Source organism: Sapajus apella, unplaced genomic scaffold (genome assembly GCF_009761245.1).
Source record: "Sapajus apella isolate SASKATOON/1434 unplaced genomic scaffold, GSC_monkey_1.0 scaffold127, whole genome shotgun sequence".
In the NCBI taxonomy this organism is placed as follows: domain Eukaryota; kingdom Metazoa; phylum Chordata; class Mammalia; order Primates; family Cebidae; genus Sapajus; species Sapajus apella.
The window spans coordinates 2,278,835-2,301,173 of NW_022437067.1; the positions used below are offsets into that span (position 1 = coordinate 2,278,835).

At 58.9% G+C, this 22,339-nt stretch overlaps 1 protein-coding gene and 1 pseudogene across 6 annotated transcripts in view; both read left to right on the forward strand.

Annotated features, from left to right (window-relative positions):
• The window catches only part of PRDM16 (PR/SET domain 16), a 345,467-nt gene extending 329,924 nt beyond the window's left edge, over nucleotides 1-15,543 (forward strand). For 4 of the 5 annotated variants that reach the window (XM_032262191.1, XM_032262194.1, XM_032262193.1 and 1 more), the window contains exons 13-17: nucleotides 3,184-3,353; nucleotides 3,645-3,819; nucleotides 8,133-8,369; nucleotides 9,163-9,337; nucleotides 10,673-15,543. In XM_032262191.1, coding sequence (XP_032118082.1) covers nucleotides 3,184-3,353; nucleotides 3,645-3,819; nucleotides 8,133-8,369; nucleotides 9,163-9,337; nucleotides 10,673-10,807 — 892 coding nt within the window. In that variant the 3' untranslated portion in view covers nucleotides 10,808-15,543. The remainder of the gene's footprint in view (nucleotides 1-3,183; nucleotides 3,354-3,644; nucleotides 3,820-8,132; nucleotides 8,370-9,162; nucleotides 9,338-10,672) is intronic. The other variant, XM_032262195.1, reaches the window with a different exon arrangement.
• On the forward strand, nucleotides 13,372-15,548 carry LOC116539331 (annotated as a pseudogene). The gene has a single exon (XR_004264000.1). The product of XR_004264000.1 is annotated as an uncharacterized LOC116539331 (transcript).
• Nucleotides 15,549-22,339: the final 6,791 nt, after the last annotated feature.

Genomic DNA, 22,339 nt, shown 5'->3' on the forward strand with positions numbered 1-22,339 from the left:
TGGGTTTCAAAATCTCTTCCTTCTTCCTCTTCCCTCACTTTTATTACAGTCACCAAAAGCAGTGACCCCTGTGGTGGCTGCAGGAGGCCCCACTCGATCCCAGGAAGGAGCTGCCGCCCAGGGCTCTGGGCTCGGGGGCCCTGGCCACCTCCTCCCGACCTGCCCATGCTCTGTTGTCTCCCCCCCGCTGGCTTCCCTGGGAGCACAGCAGGCATGGTCACAGCAAGGTCCTCTCAAGGCCCCGCAGCACACGGGGCCTGGCTGCCCTGCAGGCTCTCCTTCCTTTTGGAGCTCATGGGCTTGTTATTTTACACAGTGAGGCCATCAATTTCACCAGCCGCCTGTCAGCTTATTTACAACGCAGACCCCAGCTGCTCAGAGAACTCTGCTCCCTCGCAGCCCTAGGCTCACAGCTCCTCTAAATTTCAAATGGACTTCTCTGTCTGGGCCATTTATTTAGATTAGAAGTAGGAGAGGGCCACATTCAGGGCTCTCTGCAACCAAATTCAATGCACAGCCTCCTCCGTGGCCCTCCCCAGCCCCAGAGCTTCACACAAGGGACCTGCTCTCCAGGTTCGTGAACAAGCTTCTTTTCCGATCCCATTTCTTACCCCAGATCCCCATTGCTAGGGTTTACGCAGGAGCCATTAGGTGGAGTTTCTGCATGGGTCCCTGCATTTCCAAAGGAACCAGGAACTGTGTGAGCACACATGCAGACAGGCAGGCAGGCAGACAGGCAGATGGACAGACAGACAGGCAAACAGACAGGCAGATGGACAGACAGGCAGGCAGACAGACAGGCAGATGGACAGACAGATAGGCAGATGGACAGACAGGCAGGCAGACAGACAGATGGACAGGCAGGCAGGCAGAGAGACATGTGGGCAGACAGACAGGCAGATGGACAGACAGACGGACAGGCAGGCAGGCATACAGACAAGCGGACATACAGGCAGATGGACAGACAGGCAGGCAGACAGGCAGATGGACAGACAAACAGACAGACAGACAAGCAGGCAGGCAGGCAGACTGGCTGCACCCACGTGCCAGAGAGGCACATGGCCCCACTGGGTGGGAAGCCTCTGGCTGGGCAGAAGCTGAAAGCTCAGACCGGCAGGTGCCTTGCATCCGGGCTGGAGATGCAGGGTCCAGGGAGTCCTTTCTCAGCAGTCAGACTCAAAAGCAGGACAGTCCCGGGCCGGGCACCACCGTTCCAGTCTTAGGCTGTATCAGGATGGGGACATGAGATGATGCTTTTAGGGGTGTAAAATCCCTCCTTTCCGGGTGATTGTGTGGGACTGGTTGGGTAGGGGGCACCCGGGCAGCTCCACCCCAGCAGCTGAAAGGGCTCCATCCTGGGCATTACTCCTCTGTGATTTCACCGGCCGAGTGAAACAAAACCGCAGCGTCGCCCAGGGCAGGTTTTGTGGACAGCCAGGGCACTGCCCGTCGCTGGGCTGCAGGCGGACAGGCTGGGACCTGGGTGCCCAGAGGCAGCTCAGCTGACCCGGGGAGGAGCAGGGGCTCCTGGAGAAGCCCACGGACCAGGCCCCAGGGTTCAGGAGCAGAGGAGGCTGAGGGTCGCGTAGGGGGAGCTCAGGGACTCCCATTGCAAATGGTTCTTTGCCTGCCTACCTGGAGGGTGTCAGTGAGCCTGGCCGCCAGCAAAGGGAGGAAGGTTCAGAACTGAGTGAATGAAGCCTTGCAGCAGCACCGTGGAGGTTCTCAGGACAAAGTGGGTGGGATGTGGAAACTTTGTGGCCAGGACTGGGAGGGAGGGCCTTTCTACCGGGACTGCCTCCCCCTCTCTAGGGGACGCCTAGGTTTTACCAGGCAGCTTGGGGAACGGGATGAGTTGGGGGAGTCACAGGCTCTCAGATTCCTAGGCTACCCTTGGAATGTGAAAGTGTGTGTGTGCCTCTGGGATCAGACAAGCATTCTGCAGGAGTTCTGATGACCACGAGCACACACAATGGTGTACATGCCGGCATGGCACACGTGCACGCCAAGCACACATGTGCAACTGGAGAGCCTGCAGTCAGGGTTCCCTCCACCCTCGCCCAGCTGGGTGCCTCTCAGTAAGCCAGCCCCGGCCCCCCAGGGAGAACCCACGTCTTCATGGAGGCAGCGCACGCGCTTCTGCGGAGCCCGTGGGGTTCCTCCGCAGCCCGCCCCCGGCTCCCCCTCTTCGCTTCAGGCGTGATTTTCCTGCCATTCAGTGCACGTGTTGCTCAGCCCCAGCTCTCAGCTCCGCTCTCTGAAATGAGGGCGAACCACCTCCCTCTCCCTGCCTGCAGGTCACACGTGTGGGGGCTGTGATGGTCACTCCCAGTGCAAGGGCCCCCCACTGAGGGGCCGACACGTGCAGCCCTCTTCTGTCGCTCATCATGACAGCTTCCCGAAGGCAGGGGCCTTGTCTGATAAGCTGGGGGTGTTAGAGTCACGCTCTGCTGGAGGCCGAGGAGGCATCGGGAGGAAGGGGAGTCTCCTCCCAGCTCTCCCACATGCACGGTGCTGGCTGGCAGCAGCCCTGCCCACCCCAGGGGGAATAAAGATGAACCCAGCCCAGGGGCTGGCAGTGCCTGAAGGGGTCAGTGTGGGTCTTTGTGTCCTTAGCAGGGGAGGCAGCCCCCAGCCCTCCATTGATGGATTGGCAAACTGAGGCCCCAGTTGAGCTGAGGCCTGCCCGGGGTCCCCAGCCACCTCGAGGGGCGGAGGAGGGTCTCAGGGAGCGGGTCTCGGCCCCTCCACCTGGGAAACGGGCCCTGCCCATTTCTTTCCATGGAGCAAGGCCGCCCTCTGGAGGCCGCCAGGAGCACGTCACCCTCTGCCCACGGGCCTGGGGGCCAGGGAGACCCAGACAGCAGAGGGCAGGGAACGCTGGAGGGTCAGGGGCACCACATGCCCAGGGGACACGGGGCGCACTCCGACAGGATCTGCCACTCACATAACAGTAGGAGGGTGAACCCCTGCTTCTCGAAGCTGGGGCTGTTTCTAGGGATAGCTTCCCCAGGACGCCTTTGGCTCTCCAGCTCCAGAACCAGCGGCCTCTGGGATATGGCGGGCCAATGTGGCGGACGGGGCGCAGGGCAGAGGCGGACGGGGCACACGGCAGAGGCGTGGGCTCCCTTCCCACCACGCTCTGTGGCCTGGCCTGAGCTGAGGGACGCGTGTGCCTTGCAGGTGTAAGTACTGCGACCGCTCCTTCAGCATCTCCTCCAACCTCCAGCGGCACGTCCGCAACATCCACAACAAGGAGAAGCCCTTCAAGTGCCACCTGTGCAATCGCTGCTTCGGGCAGCAGACCAACCTGGACCGGCACCTCAAGAAGCACGAGCACGAGAATGCCCCAGGTGGGCCCGCGGCGGGGAGGGGCCCAGAGCACCCAGGTGGCAGGCCCCACAGAGGGGGAGGGGAAGAGCAGGGTGGGGGCTCCAGGCAGGGTGGAGGGCCACAGCCTACACCTCAGGAAGCCAGTAGGCACCCCTCAAACCATGGTCACGAAAGAGAACCTGGCACTCTTCGGGTCCCTGAGAAACCTGCCTCCCTAGGGGCACCCAGGTGCACACTGCTCACAACTGGTTTGCTCCAGGGATGGGGGGGTTCAGTGAGAGGCCACTCCTGACGCTCCCGCCCCTCCGCAGTGAGCCAGCACCCCGGGATCCTCACGAACCATCGGGGGACCAGTGCCTCCTCTCCCACCTCAGAGTCGGACAACCACGCACTTTTAGACGAGAAAGAAGACTCTTATTTCTCGGAAATCAGAAACTTCATTGCCAACAGTGAGATGAACCAAGCATCAACGCGAACAGAGAAGCGGTAAGAAAACTAGCTCAGGCTGGGGAAGGTCTGGGCCCAGCCAGCAGCCCTGCGTGGCCACACTCAGAGGGCGCGCACCTCGCCCAGCACCACCCCGGCTCATCCGGTTAGGCACGGTGGCGGCCTCAGAGCAGAGGGTGAGCCTGGGCCCTGGGAAGCTGGGGAAGCTGTGCCGTTCGCCTCAGTCCCTCCCCCGGAGAGTAGGAGCATATGCATCCCTAGCTGCTGACCTCACTGTTAACATGTGTGTGCAAAATGCCAGCCAGGCGACCAAGCTGCCCACAAGTTCAGCCGTACCTCTGAAACTCAAGGACATTTTGATTTAATCTGAGGCACTAAAGGTTTCCAAACCAAAACGCTGCACCTTTAAATATACTCACGTACACACATACATATGTGTACACATGCATGCACCTACAGCCACACATATGTATGCATCCGTGTACATGTACATATACACATGCACAGATGCACACAGGTGCATGCATGTATACATGTGCGGGTGCACAAATACAGGCACGCACATGAACACATGCACACACAGCATACATAATATGTGAATGCAAATGTGACTGTGCATAGATCTACACACATGCATGTGCACACATGCAAGTACATACATGTACCGTGTGCATGTGTACGTCGTGCGTGTTCAGTCGTGTGCACACACATGTGGCTGCCCGTGTACACAGGTGCATGGGTGCACATGTAGACAGAGCAGCAGAACAGTGGCAGAATTCAGATTCAGGAATGTTGGAGCGTGTTCTCTGCAACCTGGCACACCGGGGCTCCGTGGGCCTCACTTACTCTGGAGGAGCCTTTAGACACCCCAGCAGAGCTGCTTCCTGTGTCAAAGCTAACGCCAGGCCAGCTGGCAGAGAACTGAAGCTGTTCCAAACTCCAAGAGGCCTGATCCTGATTCTACAGAGGGGAAAACGAGGTCCGCAGAAATGGGTGCCTTGCTGAGGCCCAGAACCTGCAGCTGGAGCCCCGCTCTTACCGCACTGGCCACAGTGGTCTCAGGCTCCGTACCCACAGGGCCCCTCTCATGCCCCACCACTTCTGCAGATGAAGGAGGGCCCCCTGGGAGCCCACCCACTCCTCCAGGGCAGGCTGTGTCTTCCTGACATTGCTTCTAGGAGAGTGGGGGTACCTGGGAAAGATGGGTCCAAACAACGAACACAGGAGGCTGTTGGGCACTGGCTCTGACAGAGCCACACCCAAATCCGTGCCCTCCTAGGAAGGCGAGCTCACCCACAGGCCCCTCAGTGTCTTCATCCACCAAAGCCCTTGTGGGCTCAGAGGAGGGGGCAGGCAAAGAAGCTGGCTCTGGGCCATGGTCCCCCAAGCCTCACTCCACCCCAGTGCAACCCCAGCTGCTTGGCAGCCCCCAGGCTGTCCCGGCATCCCCTGCAAAGCTCCAGGAACAGTGACCTGAAGGGACCTGAGTTGGGGCCACACCGAGACAGCTGCGTGGGACCCGTTCATGTTCCTGCAGCTGCATGTCACACCAATGAGTGCCCTGGGCCAGGCCTTACCTACGCCCCACAGCCCTGTCCCCAGGCTCGTCCTGCTGTGAAAGACGATTCCTTAACTGCAGCTCCCAGTGCAAGGCCAGGCGAGGAACAAGTGAGGATCCCTCCATGGCATCCTTGCCGGGGTGGGCCCAGGACCTGGAGGACAGCCAGGCCCCCATGCCCCAAGCTAGGCTGGCAGCCTGGCCGCACTGCAGGAGGCCCACCAGGACAGACAGCTGTCTCCAGGATGAAGAGGCATGGCCGGGCACCCCCTCGCCTTTGCCAAGGCCCACAGTGCCAGCTCCTTACAGCCCTGGGGGTGGGAACAAGGGAGGCTCTCCACAGCTCAGAACATACAGGCAGAGCCGGCCTCACCTAGGTCCTCAGAAGTCCTGCTGAGGCAAGGTCCGCAGGTCCAGCTGGCCTCGTCCTGAGAGCCCCCACGTCACTGTTGAAAGTGAAAACAGGGCAGGATGGACGGAGGCAGCCAGTCCCTGGGGTGGCCAGCATGTTCCCCAGGCTTCCTGCAGAACCCACAGCCCCGGCCCCCGTTCCCTGGGCCTCCTGCAGAACGGGGCCCCGCCAGTGAGAATACAGGCCTACCGGCCCCCAGGCCCTGCAGCCCCATGAACCCCTGAGTTAAATTCTGGCCCCCAACATTCCCGCGTGGAAGTCCTGCCCCCAGTGCCTCAGAACAGGACTCTCGTCAGAGATAAGGTGGTTAAGGAGGGGTTTAAACTGAAGCCACGCTGGGTAGAGGGGCCAAATCCAGCGGCACCAACAGCCTTGAAGAAACGGGGAACTGGAGAAAAACGCAGGCGGAGGAGAAGGCCGCGGGAAGACAGGGCGGAGGTCAGGGCGATGCGTCTCCCAGCCAAGGGCTGCCTAAGAGGCCACGGAGGGCCAGCGGCCTCGGGAGCTGGAGACAGGCCAGGGACAGATTCTCCCGCAGAGCCTCAGAAGGAGCCCGCCCTACCCTCGCCTGGATCTGGGACTTGTGGCCTCAGAGCTGTGAAGACTCCGTGGTCGCCGCTTCAGGCTCCGGTCTGTGGGGCGCAGTTCGGGCAGCTCTGGGAAACGGCCTGTCCTCCCTGTGAGCTGAATCCGTCGCTGGGCCGTTCTGAGTCCATGCCAGACACTCCCCTCCGCAGCACTAGAGAGCCCCTGCCCAGCTGGCAGATGGTCCACGCAGACCCACGTGGGCCACGAGGTGAGCTCTCACGGTACACGCGAGGAGCCCGGACTCTCACTCCTCCGCCATCTCATCCCGTCCTGAGCGTGGACAGTGAGGGGCAGGTCCTCGGGTCATCGAGGGGGCACAGGCCCCAAAGACGGAACCTCACCCAAGGGCACCTCACCAGCAGCCAGGGTGAGAAGCAGGGCCCGGATCCCAGAGGCCCCAGGGCTGAGGAGATGGGCGTGTGTACAGGACGCTCCCGGCCCCAACACCGGTGACCAGGACCAAGGAAACGTCCTCAAGGCCTGAAACCTGCTGAGGTTCCATCCATCCCGGAAGGCAGAAAGACGAGAGATGGAGACGGCGTCCGTGGAGAGCCAGGAAGTGAGGGCCTCCCAAGCCCAGTTCTGTGCACGCACGCGAGTCCCAGACGCGGAGGCTGATCGCTCGGAGACACTGTCACTTTCTTGCTTTGATGCCAAGAGCAGGACCCCTGCCTCTCCCCCAGACCGTGGGCACCTCCCAGGGTGGGGGGCAGTGCCCCCTCAAGGAGTGAGGACAAGGAGTGGCCCTGGTGCCCTGGGCGTGGGCAGTCGAGGAACCGTGTCCTCCCTTCACTTGGGCCCCTCTACCAGCGTGCCCAGCACCTGCCCAGGGACCTGCGGCTCTCCTGGGGCCCAGCCCACCCAGGACACAGCTCTTGGTCCTGAACTTGAAGATGAGCCAAACTCTAATGGCTCTTCCTAAAAGAAATGAGAACGCTCAGCCATGCCCACGCACACTTTAGGTTTTTTTTTAGTACTGAGGAACCAGGGTGGAAGGGTCGTGCTGGGCTGCAGCGACCCTGAGGGAAGTGAGGAGGGCTCTGGGCAGCAGGAGAGCCCCCCGCAGTCCTGGCGCATGCAGACTGCTGACAGCAGGCTTTGGGCCCTCCCTCTCCAGATCCCAGATATCCCTCTGGGGCCCCCAGCTCTCGGGTGGGTGCCCACCTCCTCAAGTTGTCAGCCTCAAATCCTTCCCCCTAGCCTGCCCTGAGGGTGCCCCTCATGCAGTGTATACATGCGTGTACATGTGCAGTTGGGTGCAGGTGCACAAATACAGGCATGCATGTGCACACATGCACACACGTGTATATAACATGTGCACACATAAACACGTCTGCACAGATCTACACACATGCATATGCACACATATGAGTACACACATGGTGTGTGCATATGTACATGTGTGCATATACAGTCATGTGCATACACGGAGATGTAACACACATGCTTGGCCAGTGCAGGGCCAGCTCCCCACAGGGCTGTTCACTGCCTCCTCCCGTATCCCACCCTGGTCCTGGTGTCCTCCTGGGCATAGCAGCCCCTACTGCTGGGCCTTGCCCCCCTCCCACCACCTGGAGTGCTGGTCCTCCTCTCCTGGGACAGCCCCAAGCTCTCTGTGAGTGTCACTCTGCAGTCAGTAGCTGGGCCCAGGGACCGGTGGGAGCTCCCTCAGGAAGGGGGCTCAGGGTCTTGGGGGGAGGCAGTGGGGGCAGAGCTGAGTCACCAGCCTTTGGGGGGTCCATGGCAAGGAGGGAGACCCCTGAACTCGGCCCATCTCCTCCTGTGTCATTTCAGGCCGGAGATCCAGGATGTGGACGGCAGTGCCCAGTGTCCAGGCTTAGCCAGTGAGAGGCAGGAGGACGTGGAGGAGGAGGAGGAGGACGAGCTGGAGGAGGACGATGAGGACAGCCTGGCTGGGAAGTCGCAGGATGACACCGTGTCCCCCGCACCTGAGCCCCAGGCCACCTACGAGGATGAAGAGGACGAGGAGCCACCCGCCTCCCTGGCCGTGGGCTTCGACCACACCCGAAGGTGGGGGCAGCCGTGTGCTCCAGGACAGGGGAACATGGACGTCCATCACGGGTGGGACCTCCCTGCTTCAGTCACTTGTGAGCCCATCCTGGGCTCAGCCGCTGCCCCAGCACAGCCACCTGTGGGCCTCCGCACACAGGCCAGGGCAAGGCTGGGCCGGGGCAAGAGGATCAGGGGCCCTCAGCCCCCACCCACCCCAGGGGCCCTGGAGGCTGGAAGCAGAGTGCAGAGGGAAGGCATTTCCCCACACTGAGCTGACACGGAGCCCCAGTCCTGCAACACAGCTGCCTGCCAGCCTAGGACAGTGCGCGCAGCGCCCAGCAGGCTGTGGGCACAGGGGCCGAGCACCCACCATTCTGCGGTGGCCAGAGCCACTTCCGCACGTCCTCAGTGCTCGCCACCAACATGGGCAACACTGCCAGCATCCCGGATTCCCCTGGAGAGGCCCTTCAGAGGTGGCCTTTCCTCCCTAGTCTGGATGCTGCCCCTGAGTCCTAGGAGAGGGGACCCCGGGCCTGAGGTGCCTGGGGTCTCAGAGAATTGAGGCCCCTTCTCAAGCCTCCACCCGAAAGACCCGAGCGCCCTGCCTGCTGCCCGCGCACGCACTCACCCCCACCTGCCCCTGCCCTCTGTCCGTGCACTCTCCTGCATCCGTGTGGCTTCCCATCCAGGCGTCTGTGTGTCCGTGTGTCTGTCTCCCTGTGCATGTGGCTGGCGGAGATGCGGCAGTGTCAGAGGGGCGGCCGAGGCCAGGCGGCTAACAGCAGGCCCCTCTCCCCGGTCATTGGTGCAGGTGTACTGACGACCACGAAGGCGGGCTGTTAGCTTTGGAGCCGATGCCGACTTTTGGGAAGGGGCTGGACCTCCGCAGAGCAGCTGAGGAAGCATTTGAAGTTAAAGATGTGCTTAATTCCACCCTAGATTCTGAGGCTTTAAAACATACACTGTGCAGGCAGGCTGAGAACCAGGTAGGTACCCGCCAGGGCCCCGCCCCCACCCCGCCCGGCCTCTCCGCCAGAGGACACCCAGCACTCACCTCCCGCCGAGGCCCTCCCAGGCCTGGGGAAGCTCAGGTCACTGCCAACCGCCCAACCCTGCATCCACCAGAGAGGCCCCAGCGACCACCGCCCCCCGAAAGCTGGGGTGCAGCAGGGAGGGGCTGAGCGCCCATGACCTTGGCAGGGCCCTCACGAGGGAGCTCCCTCGTGGACATGGCAGCTCACCTTCCCGTGGTCCTCAGTGAGAAAGGTCCGTGAGCAGGTTTCCGGCCGCCCAGCCGCCTCCCTCTCCTGCCCTCTCTGATCTGGGCCCCAGTGGCCTGCAGCCGGGCCTTTCCTGGGTGGTCTCTGCTTCCTAGCTGGAGCTGTGAGGTCAGTGAGGGCGCCAGGCTCCACCCCAGGTGCTTCTTGGCTCCTCTCCTTAGGGCAGGTGTCCCCAGGGCCCTGCCTCCCATTTCTCTCCAGCCTGTAGGGACTCGGGGTTTCGTTCAGGTCTCTGCAGCCCTCCCAGAGGGAACAGGCCCCCCTCCAGGTCTCAGCAAAAGCCGTCTGCGTGTCTGTCTTTGTCTTTTTACTAATTCTGTCTGGAGTGTTAACTCTGGTGGGACAGTGTTGGGCTTCCCCCAGTTCCTGCCCTCAACCCACACACGACGCTCCCCAGGTCCCGTCCCCACCTGCCCTGCGGCTGGGGCAGAAGGATGTCCCCTGCGCTGCCTAATGCCTGGGAACACATCTGTACTTCCTAAGAATGGCCCTGGCCCAGAAACGCTGCCCATCCCTGCCCCAGAGGCAGCTCTTCGTGTCCCCACAATCACCAAAACAGGCATCCCCGGGCACGGTGGCTCTTGTTCACCCCCAATTCCCATGGCCCCTCAGACCAGACATATGTCTGTAGCTTCTGCTGATCTCCAGGTGAAAACTTCAGGGGGAGGGGTGGGAAGGAGAGGAGGCTTCGAGGGGGAGCACCCCGAAGCAGTGAAGAAGCACGTGTGCCCGAGGCCCCTCACTGGCACCCCAGTCCTGGCGGCCCTCCTCCCTCCCGCTGTCACCCCTGCTCACGTCTTCCTCTTCCAGGCTGGGGGCAGAATCTGGGCCTCTTAGTGTCTTTTGCTCCCTCTGGGACCTGTGGACGAGGGTGAGGTCGAGTCAGGCCAGGGCCTCGGGAAGCTGGGAACAGACGAGGCAAGGCCCCACCTGTCCCGGACGGCTCATCCTGCCCCCGTGCTCACCTGTGTGTCTGGGACGGCCCGCCCTGCCCCTGTGCTCACCTGCCGGTCCTGTGTGTGTGTCATCCCTCCCCGCCAGGCGTATGCAATGATGCTGTCTCTTTCCGAAGACACTCCTCTCCACACCCCCTCCCAGGGCTCCCTGGACGCTTGGTTGAACATCACGGGAGCCACGTCGGAGTCTGGAGCATTTCACCCCATCAACCACCTCTGACGAGCTGGGCGGCTGAGGGCCAGCAGCCAGAACGAGGGCACCAGCCGCAGAGGACGGAGGTGGGCCGGGCCCCGGAGAACCCTGTCCCTGCGTGTGACCACTCCAGCGTCCTCCCCACCCGCCATGCTTCATTCTGACTTTTCCAATGAAAACTCAGACCCCGAAAGTCCCTAAAGCAGTCGTAGAGTCTCACCATCTCCCAGAATCGGTCTTGAGAACACTTGAGTGGCGGCCCTGCAGGGGGCCATCCAGGGACAGCCCATGGAGCTGCCTCGCAGAACCAGCCAGCGGGCAGGTGGACGCGCCACTGAGACAGAAGCTGGCGGCCGCGGCCACGGCTGGGTGCCTGCGTGGGGCCTCGGAAGGGAATGGATAGACGGGTGTGCTCAAAAGAGAGAGATCACTCACGTGATTTTTATAATGAAATGACAAGAATAACCCTTTTGGTAATCGTATTGACTACAGAGTCTATTTAAGCATGTGGTTTTAAAAATAGACAGTATTTTTTAAAAATCAAAAAATGACTTGCAAATTGTTTTTTAAAAGTAATTTTGCATTGCTTTGAAATTTGAGCTCATTTGCAAACCCGAGTCTGCCTGGGAACCCGCACTGTGCCTGGGTGTGTTCTTTATACTATAGATAATGGAGAAATTTTCTATCTCTGTCCTTATTTGTATAAGCCAAGGTGACACTGGGTGCCCCAAGGCAGAACAAGGGGCGTGGGGCCATGCCCGTAGACCATGCAGACAGCTGAGGAAGTCTCAGGGTGCCCTGGGCTGCAGGCCTGCCCGAGGCTGGGATGGAAAGCGTGCCTGCCACCATGTGACATGGAATTGGTGCCAGAGCCACCACGTGAGCTTCAGAGGAATCCACTGGCCCCACCCAAGACCCCTCAATTCTATGGGGAAGTCAAGGGCCCCTGGCTTGGGTCCACCATGCGGAGGTGTGGCCAGGCACCCACCTTCCTTCGCTCCTCTGTCCCTGCCTCACTCGGCCACTGTGCACTGGACCCCACCGCCGTCTTCTGAAGGCAGGGCGTTGGCCACGTTCCAGGCCTCCCACCTCCCACCCGACCCCAGCCGCTCCAGTGTCCTCCCCGTGGCTGCCCTGAGCGCAGTCCCAGCAGATCACTCCGGGCCGCCAAGCCGCACCTGTGCCTGAGACTCCGGATGGACGACGCAGTCGCCGCCTCGCTCTCCGTGCGGGTTCTTGGTGAGACTCGGCTCAAGAACAGAAGGGCGTTGGGGGACCCTGCCGCCAGGAGCAGAGACAGCACAGCCCCGGGGCCCGGCCGCCTCCCTCTCGGACCAACTTCTCCACTCAGATGGGCTTTAAATTATTCCCATAGGGGCCAATTTCAAATGATAATTTTTTTCCCTGATGGAATTTACCTTAATCTGTATATAACTTGTAATTTTTTTCTAATTCATTTCTTTTCTTATTTTATTTCCTCCTTAACAGTATTTTTGGCATTAGACATTCTTATTGTGAAGAAATAATGTTAATATAAGTATCTGGTGAAGGACCAAAACCGTGTACTAAGGTTGTGTGTTGTGTGGGAGTGGGGCGATTTTTAATGTGCCAAATACCCCCGTCCCCCCCACGAATCCTGCTGTCACTGCTGCCGTTTACCAGACAATCATATGTTTTTGTTAAATCTGCGTTTCAGTTGCATTTGCATTTAAGACAAGTGTTCTATTTATTTCTTTTATTGTTTGGAAGAGAAAATAATGATAGTGTCCCAACAAGAAGAGAAAAAGCAATCGCCCGAGTTGCCCTTAAAAAAAGCAGAGAGCGTAAATACAGACAGGAGTGGTGCAGGCCGCCTTGGTGTGGCTTTGTGTCACGTGCGGACATCTCAGGCTGTCCCCAGGGGTGACAGGAGGTGTCCTGGCTGCTCCAGGCCAAAAGACAATCGTCTCTGTGGGTGTCGGGTGGTCCAGGCTGGCACTGAAGACGTCATGGGAAGGTTCCTGAGGGCAGCTCGACCCAATGGATCACAGTGAAGGGGATTCCTCCCACGCCAGATCTGCACAACGTGGCAAGACCAGACCCCCACCTGTGCGTGCGCTGCGGCCACATGCGGGCTGGGGCGACCCCCCAGGGCAGCGGGGGAGCTGCCTGCAGAAGAACCAGCCAGCCTGTCGGAAGGATTCAGGCTCTGCAAACACAGCCGCTCAGCCTCCTGACGCGTTTCCGCAGCAACCCGTGGGTCAGACCCACCAGGTACCGCATGGGAGTCTCCACTTTCCTTTGATCTAGGTGGGGTTCTTGTAAAAATTCAACCTCAGACATAAACACCCCATTTCTGTAAACCCAAATTATATGATTTCTTCTGCAAAAGAGTAAGGTGTGTGCTTTTTTTGCGATGTGGCCCCGTCTCTCTGACGTGGGACGTTGGGACGGAAGGAGTCCTCAGCGCGTCTTTCCGGCAGAAGCAGAACAGGGAGGGGCAGCCCTTCCATTGCTCTCCGGATCCCCGTCGCGTCCCGCCGTTTCCAGCTGTCTTCCTAAGCATCCTGTCTTCTCTCTGCGTTCTTTCCTTCCACCCTTCCCAAGAGTCCTGGCTGCACATCTTCAGTCATGTATTCTTGTCCCCCTGAAAATGATAGCAAGTCGTTTCTCCTGAGCATCAGCCCCCCAGGCCCCAGCCCTTGGCGTTTCCAGGAGGCCCTGTTCTTAGAGCGCCTGACAAAGAGAGCACTTACTTCCTGGGCTGGTGCACCCCGACACGTGGCCCTGACACTCAGCGTGGCCCGACGCCCAGTGAGCCCCGCACTCCCGGCTTTGCTCTGCCCAGCAAATTTGGCGCCCAGAGGTGGCAAGGGCCAGGGAGCCTGGCCCGGGTGTGAGAATTCGGAGATGCTCGTCTCCAGCTGTCACTACCGTAATGGGACCCTGGTGCTGTGTGGTATGGACAGGGATGTGATGGGGCAGCCGGCTATGTCCATGGCCAGGGTCAGGGCTGCAAACCAGGGGTCCCACCTGGCCACGTCTGCCCAGGGCCCTTCCATTCCACCCGAATGCTGTCCCAATGCTTACTCCTTGGATTGTGGCCCCTCCATCCCCCAAGTGGAAATTCCAAAGGAGGCCACGTTGCACCTGGCCTGTGCTGCTCCTCAGACCCCAGCCCCCAGCGAGCCAATGTCCCCACCTCGTTCCTGCTCTCATTCCCAGGTTGGGCACTCGGGGCTGCTCCTCTGTGGGCCCAGCAGACCCTTCACAAGTGGGACCCAAGATGTCACTGACTCCAACCCAGAGGGGTGAGCCCCTGCACCCTGCCTGGGGCCCTGAGGTGTGGAGCAGTGACTGGGGTGGGCATGGTGTGTCCTGTGTGACTGCCCAGCCGCAGAGGCCTTCCTTTATGAGGCCGCTGCCCATCCACACCCCGACTGGCCAAGGCCTCCACATCCTCTGAGTCTGACCCTGGAAATCCAAGGGCCCTGGAGTCTTCTGCCTTCCCCACTTCCCCGTGAGCATCTGCAAAGCACTTGCCTGAATACATATCACGTGTTTTAGACTCGAGGCCTCGAACACTGGATTGTGGTCCCCTGCCCCTCTGTCCCCTGTCCCCCTGCCCAAGTGACTGAAACCTACTGAGCTATATTCACTGTCCTGGGGGAGGGAGAGGAGAGCTCCCCTGCACTGCGGCCTGGTGGGGGGGGCAACGGGCCCCTCCCAGCCAGGGACACCAGGACACAGCTGCTCCTGGCCAGTGGAGGTCAGCCGGGTATCAAAAGCCATGAAACTGTGTCTCTGTAGCAATGAGTGATACTGTGACGAAAATGTTCTTGCATTCTCCCGAGAAGGGTTCCTCCGCCCCTTCCATTCCATTTTTGTGTTTGTTTTGTTCTTTTCTGTCACTGATTCATATTACCACTTTTGGAAAAAATAAAATAGAATAAATAAAAGGCAGCTTGAGTTTCCAAACGTGCGACTCACTTGTGAACAAAAGTCACTCGAACGATCGCCTTCAGGGCCGTGCGCATCGCCTCTGCTCTTTCAGCCCGAGGGGCGCTGAGCCCTGGTGTCCGAACCCGTAACTTACAGCGTGTGTGTGCGCACTGACTTTGTCCCTTAAGGTATATGGAGAGGATCCTGGTGGAATCGCAGACCTGTGCCGCCCGCCACCTTTTGCCATCGTTATGTTACAGATTTGGTTTTGTTTTTGTTTTTTTCCTTTTAGAACTGTATAGCGTTGAAAAAGAAATCAAATACAAATGTCTGGTTTCCATATAACGTTTAAAAAAGACCATTGAGAAGGAGGCTGGCGCTCACCCCGTGTCCCCCTTGATTGTAAATGGCTTCTGTTCTGTTTAGAAGTAAACCGTGCATGACTCCTGCTTAAGCAGTCATTATCGTGTCTGTTGGTGAAATTTTTATTAAAAGGAAAATTCCGTAGATGCACTTATTGAATATGTGATTAGGACCGACGTCCGAGACTAGGAGTCCTGAACTGCCCACGCAGAAAAGGCGCAGTTCGAAATTAATGTGGAAATCGCTGTGGGAGAAGGATGAAGGAGACGTGAAGTGTCGGGAATCATTAAAATAACAATTTTGCAAATTGCATTCTGATGCTTGTGATAAAGACAAATGTACTTGTGTAGAGAAATTTCCTGAAGATAAAGCCTAGGAGAAGCTGATTTTGAGGTTAATGCTGTAGAATAGGACTGTATCTTTCCAATGCTACAATGAATTTATACATGAGATTGATATGCAATAAATCTGTGTGCTTTTCTAAGTCTCGGTGCTTCATTGAGGGAGAGGAGGAGCAAGCCGGGGCTCGGCCAAGGTCCAGGCTTCCTGGCCTTGACTGAGGGGTCCCAGGGCCAGGCCCTGATGCCCAGGGAGCTTTGCACCCTCCACCCTCCAGGGCAGGCTCCTGGCTATTCCCATTTTCCAGAAAAGAACAAGCTCAGAAAGGCATCAACTCCCTGGATGGCCCCTCAGCGACCACGGTGACCTGCAGGTGTGTCTCTCCCCAAAGCAGGACGGCCTCCAGATGCAGCAGTCTCCAGCCTGTCCCCAGCTGTCCCCGCCTCCACGTGCCGGCGACCCAGGGCCCACCCCACAGGCCTCCTGGGGATGCAGCCTTCCCTCCTGGAGGTGCTGGGGGAACCCGTCTTCCACAGCAGCACTCCCCACGCCTTTTAGCAGCAGGCACCGGTTTCATGGCAGACCGTTTTTCCGTAGATCAGGGGAGGGATGGTTTGGGGATGACTCTGGAGCGTTAAATTTAATGTGCGCTTTGTTGCTATAATGAGTACATCACAGGATATGACGAAACAATTCTACAACTCAGCATCGTGTAGAATCCGTGGGAGTCCTCAGCTCGTTCTCCTGCATCTGCATGGTCCCATCTGAGGGTGATGGAGACACGGAGATCGTCAGGCATTAGGTTCTCATAAGGAGCGTGGCTCCCTGGCAAGCGCAGTTCACAGCAGGATGCGAGCTCCTGTGAGAATCTCCAGCAGCCATTGATCTGACGGGCGGGCGAGCTCAGGCGGCGAGGCGGTGATGGGCTCGGGTGTCCGTATGGAGGAGGCTTCGCTCCCTCACCCGCTGCTCACCCCACGCTGTGTGGCCCAGTTCCTCACAAGCCGTGAACTGGTCCTGGCCCACGGCCCGGGGTTTGGGGACCTCTTTCCTAAGGGTGCCCCCACCCCGCCAGCCTCCCTGGAAGCTGTGTCCGCCCGCACTTCACATGGCCTGAAGCTGCCAGACAGAGGACAGGCCCGTGGGGTGCAGGGTGAGCAGAGGCCGGAGCTGGCGCAGACCCAGGCCCCTCAGGGCTTCTCTGGTCTCCGGCCCCCCCGCCCCCTGGTGCCCTTGGATTTCTTCCTGGGGCCTTCCTGCCTCTGGGACAGGCTCCATCCTCCACCCCGACTCTGCCCTGACCCAGAAGCCTAGGGTGGGTAATCTCAAAAGCCCGGCTTCCCAGCCAGGACTGCCCCAAACCGTCTCACCCATGCAGGTCCCCACTGGCTCTCTGCTGACACAGACGTTAACTGATGTCACCCAGGAGGCCCCTAGGCCCGCAGTCTCCAGGCTGGCCAGGCCTCCCGCCCCCACCACCGCCAGGGCCTCTGATGTCTCCTGGGCTCCCTCCTGAATGTGTCTGGTGGGCCAGGCCTCTGGAGCTGTGCCCCTCCACCCCTCCCCTCCCTTACCCCTCAGCGCCGGGAACGCAGGCCAGGCTAGGGTTTTGGGGAAGCAGGCAGTCATTGCCCACATGTAGTCAACAGCTTCGCTTCGGAGTCAACACCGTGGGCCCTCGAGCATCTCTCAGCAGTGTCTTGTTCCGAGGGCCCCTGTCTGAGAGTGACCCAGGCTGATTATAAGACTGACATTTATGATGCCTGACACCCGCTCACTTCAGCCCGTCACAGCTACCGCCTTGGCCATGCCTATTCCCGTCTCACCTGCCTGAGCCTCCCTGCCCCACTCTCTACCCCTGACCCCTCCTCAGCCACTCCAGACCCCGGAGGGCAGCCCTGAACGCCCAGACCCACACCGGCAACAGATCCTCCCCACCTGCCGGACCACACGGGAGGGGCTGGGCAGTGCCTCTTCCTCACGGTCTGAGCTCTGGGCTGCCTGCCTGACAAAACCCTCCCTACCCTTCCCACATGCATGAGGGGCGGAAGCTGCAGGCAGCTTCTTGACAGGCAGGGAAATATGTCACCTTCCTCCAGCGCGGCTGAAGTGCTCAAGTCCCCCCGCAGACCAGCACCTTCAGACCCCAGGTCACGCAGAGGACCCGTGGCCTCCGTCCACTGAGTCCAAAACTAGCACAGGCCCTGGACTTGGGGGCTGTGACGACCCATGGGCGCTCCCTGATTCATCCCTCCGTCCCCAAAGCCTGGCTGGGGGCCATGCTTGGGAGAAGGCTGCTGGCCTGAATGAATGAAGGGTTGAGGGAGTCAGTGGTTTGCCGTGAGAGCCACTGCTCAGCAAGGATTCTGGGATCGCCAGGGCCTCCCAAGTCCACTGAGGGGCCAGAGCAGGTTCTGATGAAGGTAACGGGAAGTGTGGGTCTGGGGTCCCCAACAGCAGCTCCCGGCCGCAGCCAAAAGGGAGATCCCAGCCCCCAGCCAGGGATGTTGAGCTTTTTTATGTTCTAACACCACCACAGGAAGTTTCCGCAGTGGGGGGTGGGGGGACAGGGCGGTTCAATGTTTCCAGGCTCCTTCCCTTCCCGAGGTGCTCGACAAAGCGGCCGTGAGACCTTAAGCCCCGTGGGTCAGATGTGGCTTGGCCCTGGGGAGCCCGAGGCCCAGAGACAGCTTGAAAGGCTTCTCTCTGGGAAACACGTTTCCGCTCTCAGAGGAAAAATCATGTGAATCACAGAACTGATGGATGGCCCTGCTCCCAAAAGTCAGTCACAGCACTCCAGTGACAGTACCACCCTCCCCGTCATGGCCCTTCCCTGGAGCTGGCCACGCTGCGGCTCCGTGCGAGTGAAAACCCTTCCCATCTTTGTTCAGCCTGGCAAACTTCTCCTCATTAGCCCTGGAGGGGGAGGAAAAATCTATGGAATAAGGGAGCTCTCTGATAATGGCCCTATTGTTAGGGTGACCCCAGAGGGAAGGCGAACAGAGACTCACAGAGTCTTGCTGACAAGCGGACTTTGTCTTCCTGCGGCAGCTCCTCGCAGAAAAGACGGAGGGAAAACGCTCCATTTTGGAAACAGGGAAAAATCAACAGGAGAAAAAAAATGTGTCAATGAGGAATCTGTTTTCTGGGAAAAGACATGCTTTTTCATTCCCCTTCAGATGCGTTTTGGGCCAAGTGAGCTTGTCAGTTATTTGCAGAGAAGCTATTTTGAGAAGCATTAACCTTAATTCTCATGGCAGCAAAAGTCTTCCACAGATCGTGTCCTCATTTGGGGTAAAATGGCCAGCACGAGGTGGCTTTTGTGCCGACAGGGGGGGCCGGAGAAAGGCATGAACCGCAAAGGTACCTCGAGGAGGCTCTGGGAGAGAGGCCGCCGCCCCTGCTGGTGGAAGGCTCCAGGCTCTCCATGGCCGGACAACCTCTCCCACAAGACTTGGTCCTCATTCAGGACAGGGAAGCCGGAGGGAATTCACTCCCCCAGTTCCGGGGAATAAGAAAGAAATTCTGAGATGACAAGGCAGTGGGCCAGAGCCTGAGCATGACCCCAACCCCAAAGAGGCCCTGAGGCCACCCAAGACCCCGAGGGCGCAAGCCGGCTCTTCCTCTGTCCCACAATGGGGTTTGTGGTCCTGGGTTCCTGAGACCATCAGGCCACCTGGAGGCTCCAGGAAGCCGGAGAGGCAGGACAGAGCGGGGTCCGGCTTTAGGACGCAGCGAACGGCAGGCAGTCACCCACGTAGGAGCTGTGCGCCAGCACCACGGCAGCCTGTCTACCACGGCCTCAAGGCGGAAAGGGCCCGAATGTCCACCACGGGTGCCTGCATGAACTTTGGAAAGGAACAAAGACCTCCCAAATGAGAACTGGCAGAGCTGCCTGCAGCAAAGGGATCAGCCACCACTGCCTGCCTGGCAAAGCCTCCCAGGCAGGCAGGAGAGTGGCAAGCTTCAGAGGGGAAGCCCCCAGGTAAGCCCCTACGGAGGCTGCTGGCCTGAGGAGCTGGAGGCACACCAGAAGCAGGCGACCTTCTGGGCTGGGATTAGGGAGGGCCCGTTTAGAGTTGGGATATGCGTTGCAAGGGGGGGACGCCAGTTAGGGAAGCCGTCAGCCGCCGATCAGCTGCGGGCCCTGGGGCTGGCTGCCGCAGGTGTGGGTATTTTCATTGCTGCAGACCATGGGCCAGAGTTCTTTTGTTTTTTTAATAACGTTTCATTACTACAGCAGTTTGAGGTTCACAACAAAATTGATCAGAAGGTGCAGAGATGGCCCCCACACACACTCAGCCTCCCCACTGTCACCGTCCCCTACCACAGTGTGCCTTCATCTCCACGTGAACCTGCATCCACGTAGCCTCACCCACAGTCCCAACCAGGGCTCACTCTTGGTGGACATTCTGTGGGTTTTGGCTAACATGGAAGGGCGTGGGTCCACCCCGTCAGCATCATGCAGAGGGGTTTCACCGCCCCTAAGTCCTCTGGGCTCTGCCTCTCCATCCCTCCCTCCCGCAACCGAGGCAACCAGCCCTTCACTTCTCCACAGCGTTGCCCTGGCCAGGACGCCACATCATGGAGATCACAGCGTGGAGCCTTTTCAGACTGCCCTCTCTCACTCAGAAATATGCATTTAAGATGCCTTCGTGTATTTTCTTTTTCTTTCTTTCTTTCTTTTTCTTTTTGAGAGGAAGTCTCGCTCTGTGGCCCAGGCTGGAGTGCAGCAGTATAGTGGCGTGATCTCAGCTCACTGCAGCCTCTGCCTCCCAGATTCCAGTGATCCTCCTGCCTCAGCCTCCATGCTCCACCATGCCCAGCTAATTTTTTGTATTTTTAGTAGGATGTGATTTCCGTGTCATATGATAAAAGTGTGTTGACCTTTGTAAGAAAACACCAAACTCTTCCAGAATGGCTGCACCGTTTTGCGTCGGAAGGGGGGTTCCTGCTGCTTCCCACCCTCATCAGCACTTGGCGTCGTCTGTGTTCTGGATTTGGGCCATGCTGACAGGCGTGTAGCAACGTCGCACGGGTGCTTTGACCTGCAGGCCCCTGATGCCACGACGTGGCACATCTCCCCACGGCGTCCTTGCCCTCTGGTGAGGGTCTGTTCAGGCGGGCCGCTTTGCCGAGCGTGTTCTGGTTCTGCACATGGTCTGGCTTTGGTGCATTCCGCCTCTGGAAACAGTGGTGCCTCCGCTGGAAGGAAGGCCGCTCAGCAACGGCAGGACAGGCGCTGCCGCAGGCCACAAAGTCGCATGGCTGAATCTCTAAGCCAGGGTCCCGGCGAAGGGAGCCACGTGCTGGATGGTTCTGTGCAACTGACGTGTGGAAAAGGCAAAACTACAGGATGGGGCCCAGGTCTGCAATGGGGGCACGGGGCAGGGGATGGGCTGTGACAGGCACGGCAAGACTTCCAGGGTGATGGACGCATCCTATATCATGATCGTGGTTACACAGTTAGACGTTCATTAAAACTCACCTCACTGTACATTTTCAAAGGATGATTTTATTGCATGTAAATGGTACCCCCAGTAACCTCATTTGTCAAAAACTGTGTGTCCCACCCACCCCCACTTTAAGGCTGGGGTCTATCACGGAGCCACGGTTCCCAGAGGTCCTGGTACGGCTGAAGGTGGCACTTCACACCCAGGCTGCCCCCGCCCCCAGACACACACTCCTAGGCCAACCAGCCAGCCCTCCCTTAGAGAGGGCCTTCCCCCACTAAGGCCAAGCTGACCAGCAGCAAGCCCAGTGGGCTCTCGAGACCGGGGGCATGGGGCAGGGAGGAAGGGTGGATGGCAAGCAGCAGAATGGGCTTGTGGCTTTGCCAAGGGCCAGTGCTGTGGGCTCCAGCCTCGCCTGGCCTCAGGCCTTCGGGGCACGCCGACTTCCAGCTCCCCGCAGTCAGCGAGGAGCTTCTGAGCAGACCTTCTGCTTGACATCATTCACAGAGTTCAAAAACACACAGAGCTGTAGGCGTTGATGGTGGTATGTGCCTGTAGCAGGGAAACAAAAACATGGTATGAGATGGACAAATACCACATTCCGAGGCTGGGTTTCCAACTGGAAGAAAGGGAGGCGGTGGGCTGGGGGTCAGAGGGAGTCTAGCGTGGGGAGGGTCGGCTCCAGTTGTATGTGTGGGCGCAGATGCTTCAGGGTCCTCTAAATCACATGCGGGTCATCTGCAGAGAGTGACAGAGATGGAGGGTCACTGTGACATCATCTGTTTTTGTTTGTTGAGATGGAGTCTCGTTCTGTCTCCCAGGCTGGGGTGCAGTGGCGCGACCTCACTGCAGCCTCCACCTCCCGGGTTCACGCGACATTCTCCTGCCTCAGCCTCCTGAGTAGCAGGGATTACAGGCACCTGTCACCACGCCCAGCTAATTTTTGTATTTTTAGTACAGACAGGGTTTCACCATATTGGCCAAGCTGGTCTCAAACCCCTGACCTCAAGCAATCAGCCCACCTGAGTCTCCCAAAGCGCTGGGATTACAGGCAGGAGCCGCGCCCCGCCTACATCCTCTGTTGTAGCTTCTGCTGTTGCCTCACTGTGCCAGTCAGGCCGACGCTCAGTGGCAGCGCGGAGTGTTCCTTGCCAGGCTCAGCGTCCCAAAGAGAAAGTCATCCGCTCTCCAGTGTTCGGGCTGCCGTGAGGTCGCGGGGGCCTCTGTAGCATTGAGCAGGTGACCTTTGGTTTCGACGTCAGATTCTTACTTTCGTAGGTATTGGGTTGGGTCAAACGCTTCCTCTTCACTTATTGGAAAGTGATATGATTTTTCTCCTTGGCTGTTAATGTGGCAAGTTACACTGACTGATTTTCAGTGTTAAACCTTGCATTCCTAAGACAAGCCTCACTCGATCGTGAGATGCTGTTCATTATATTATAGCGGATTCGATTTCATATCAAATATTTCTGTACCTCATGGA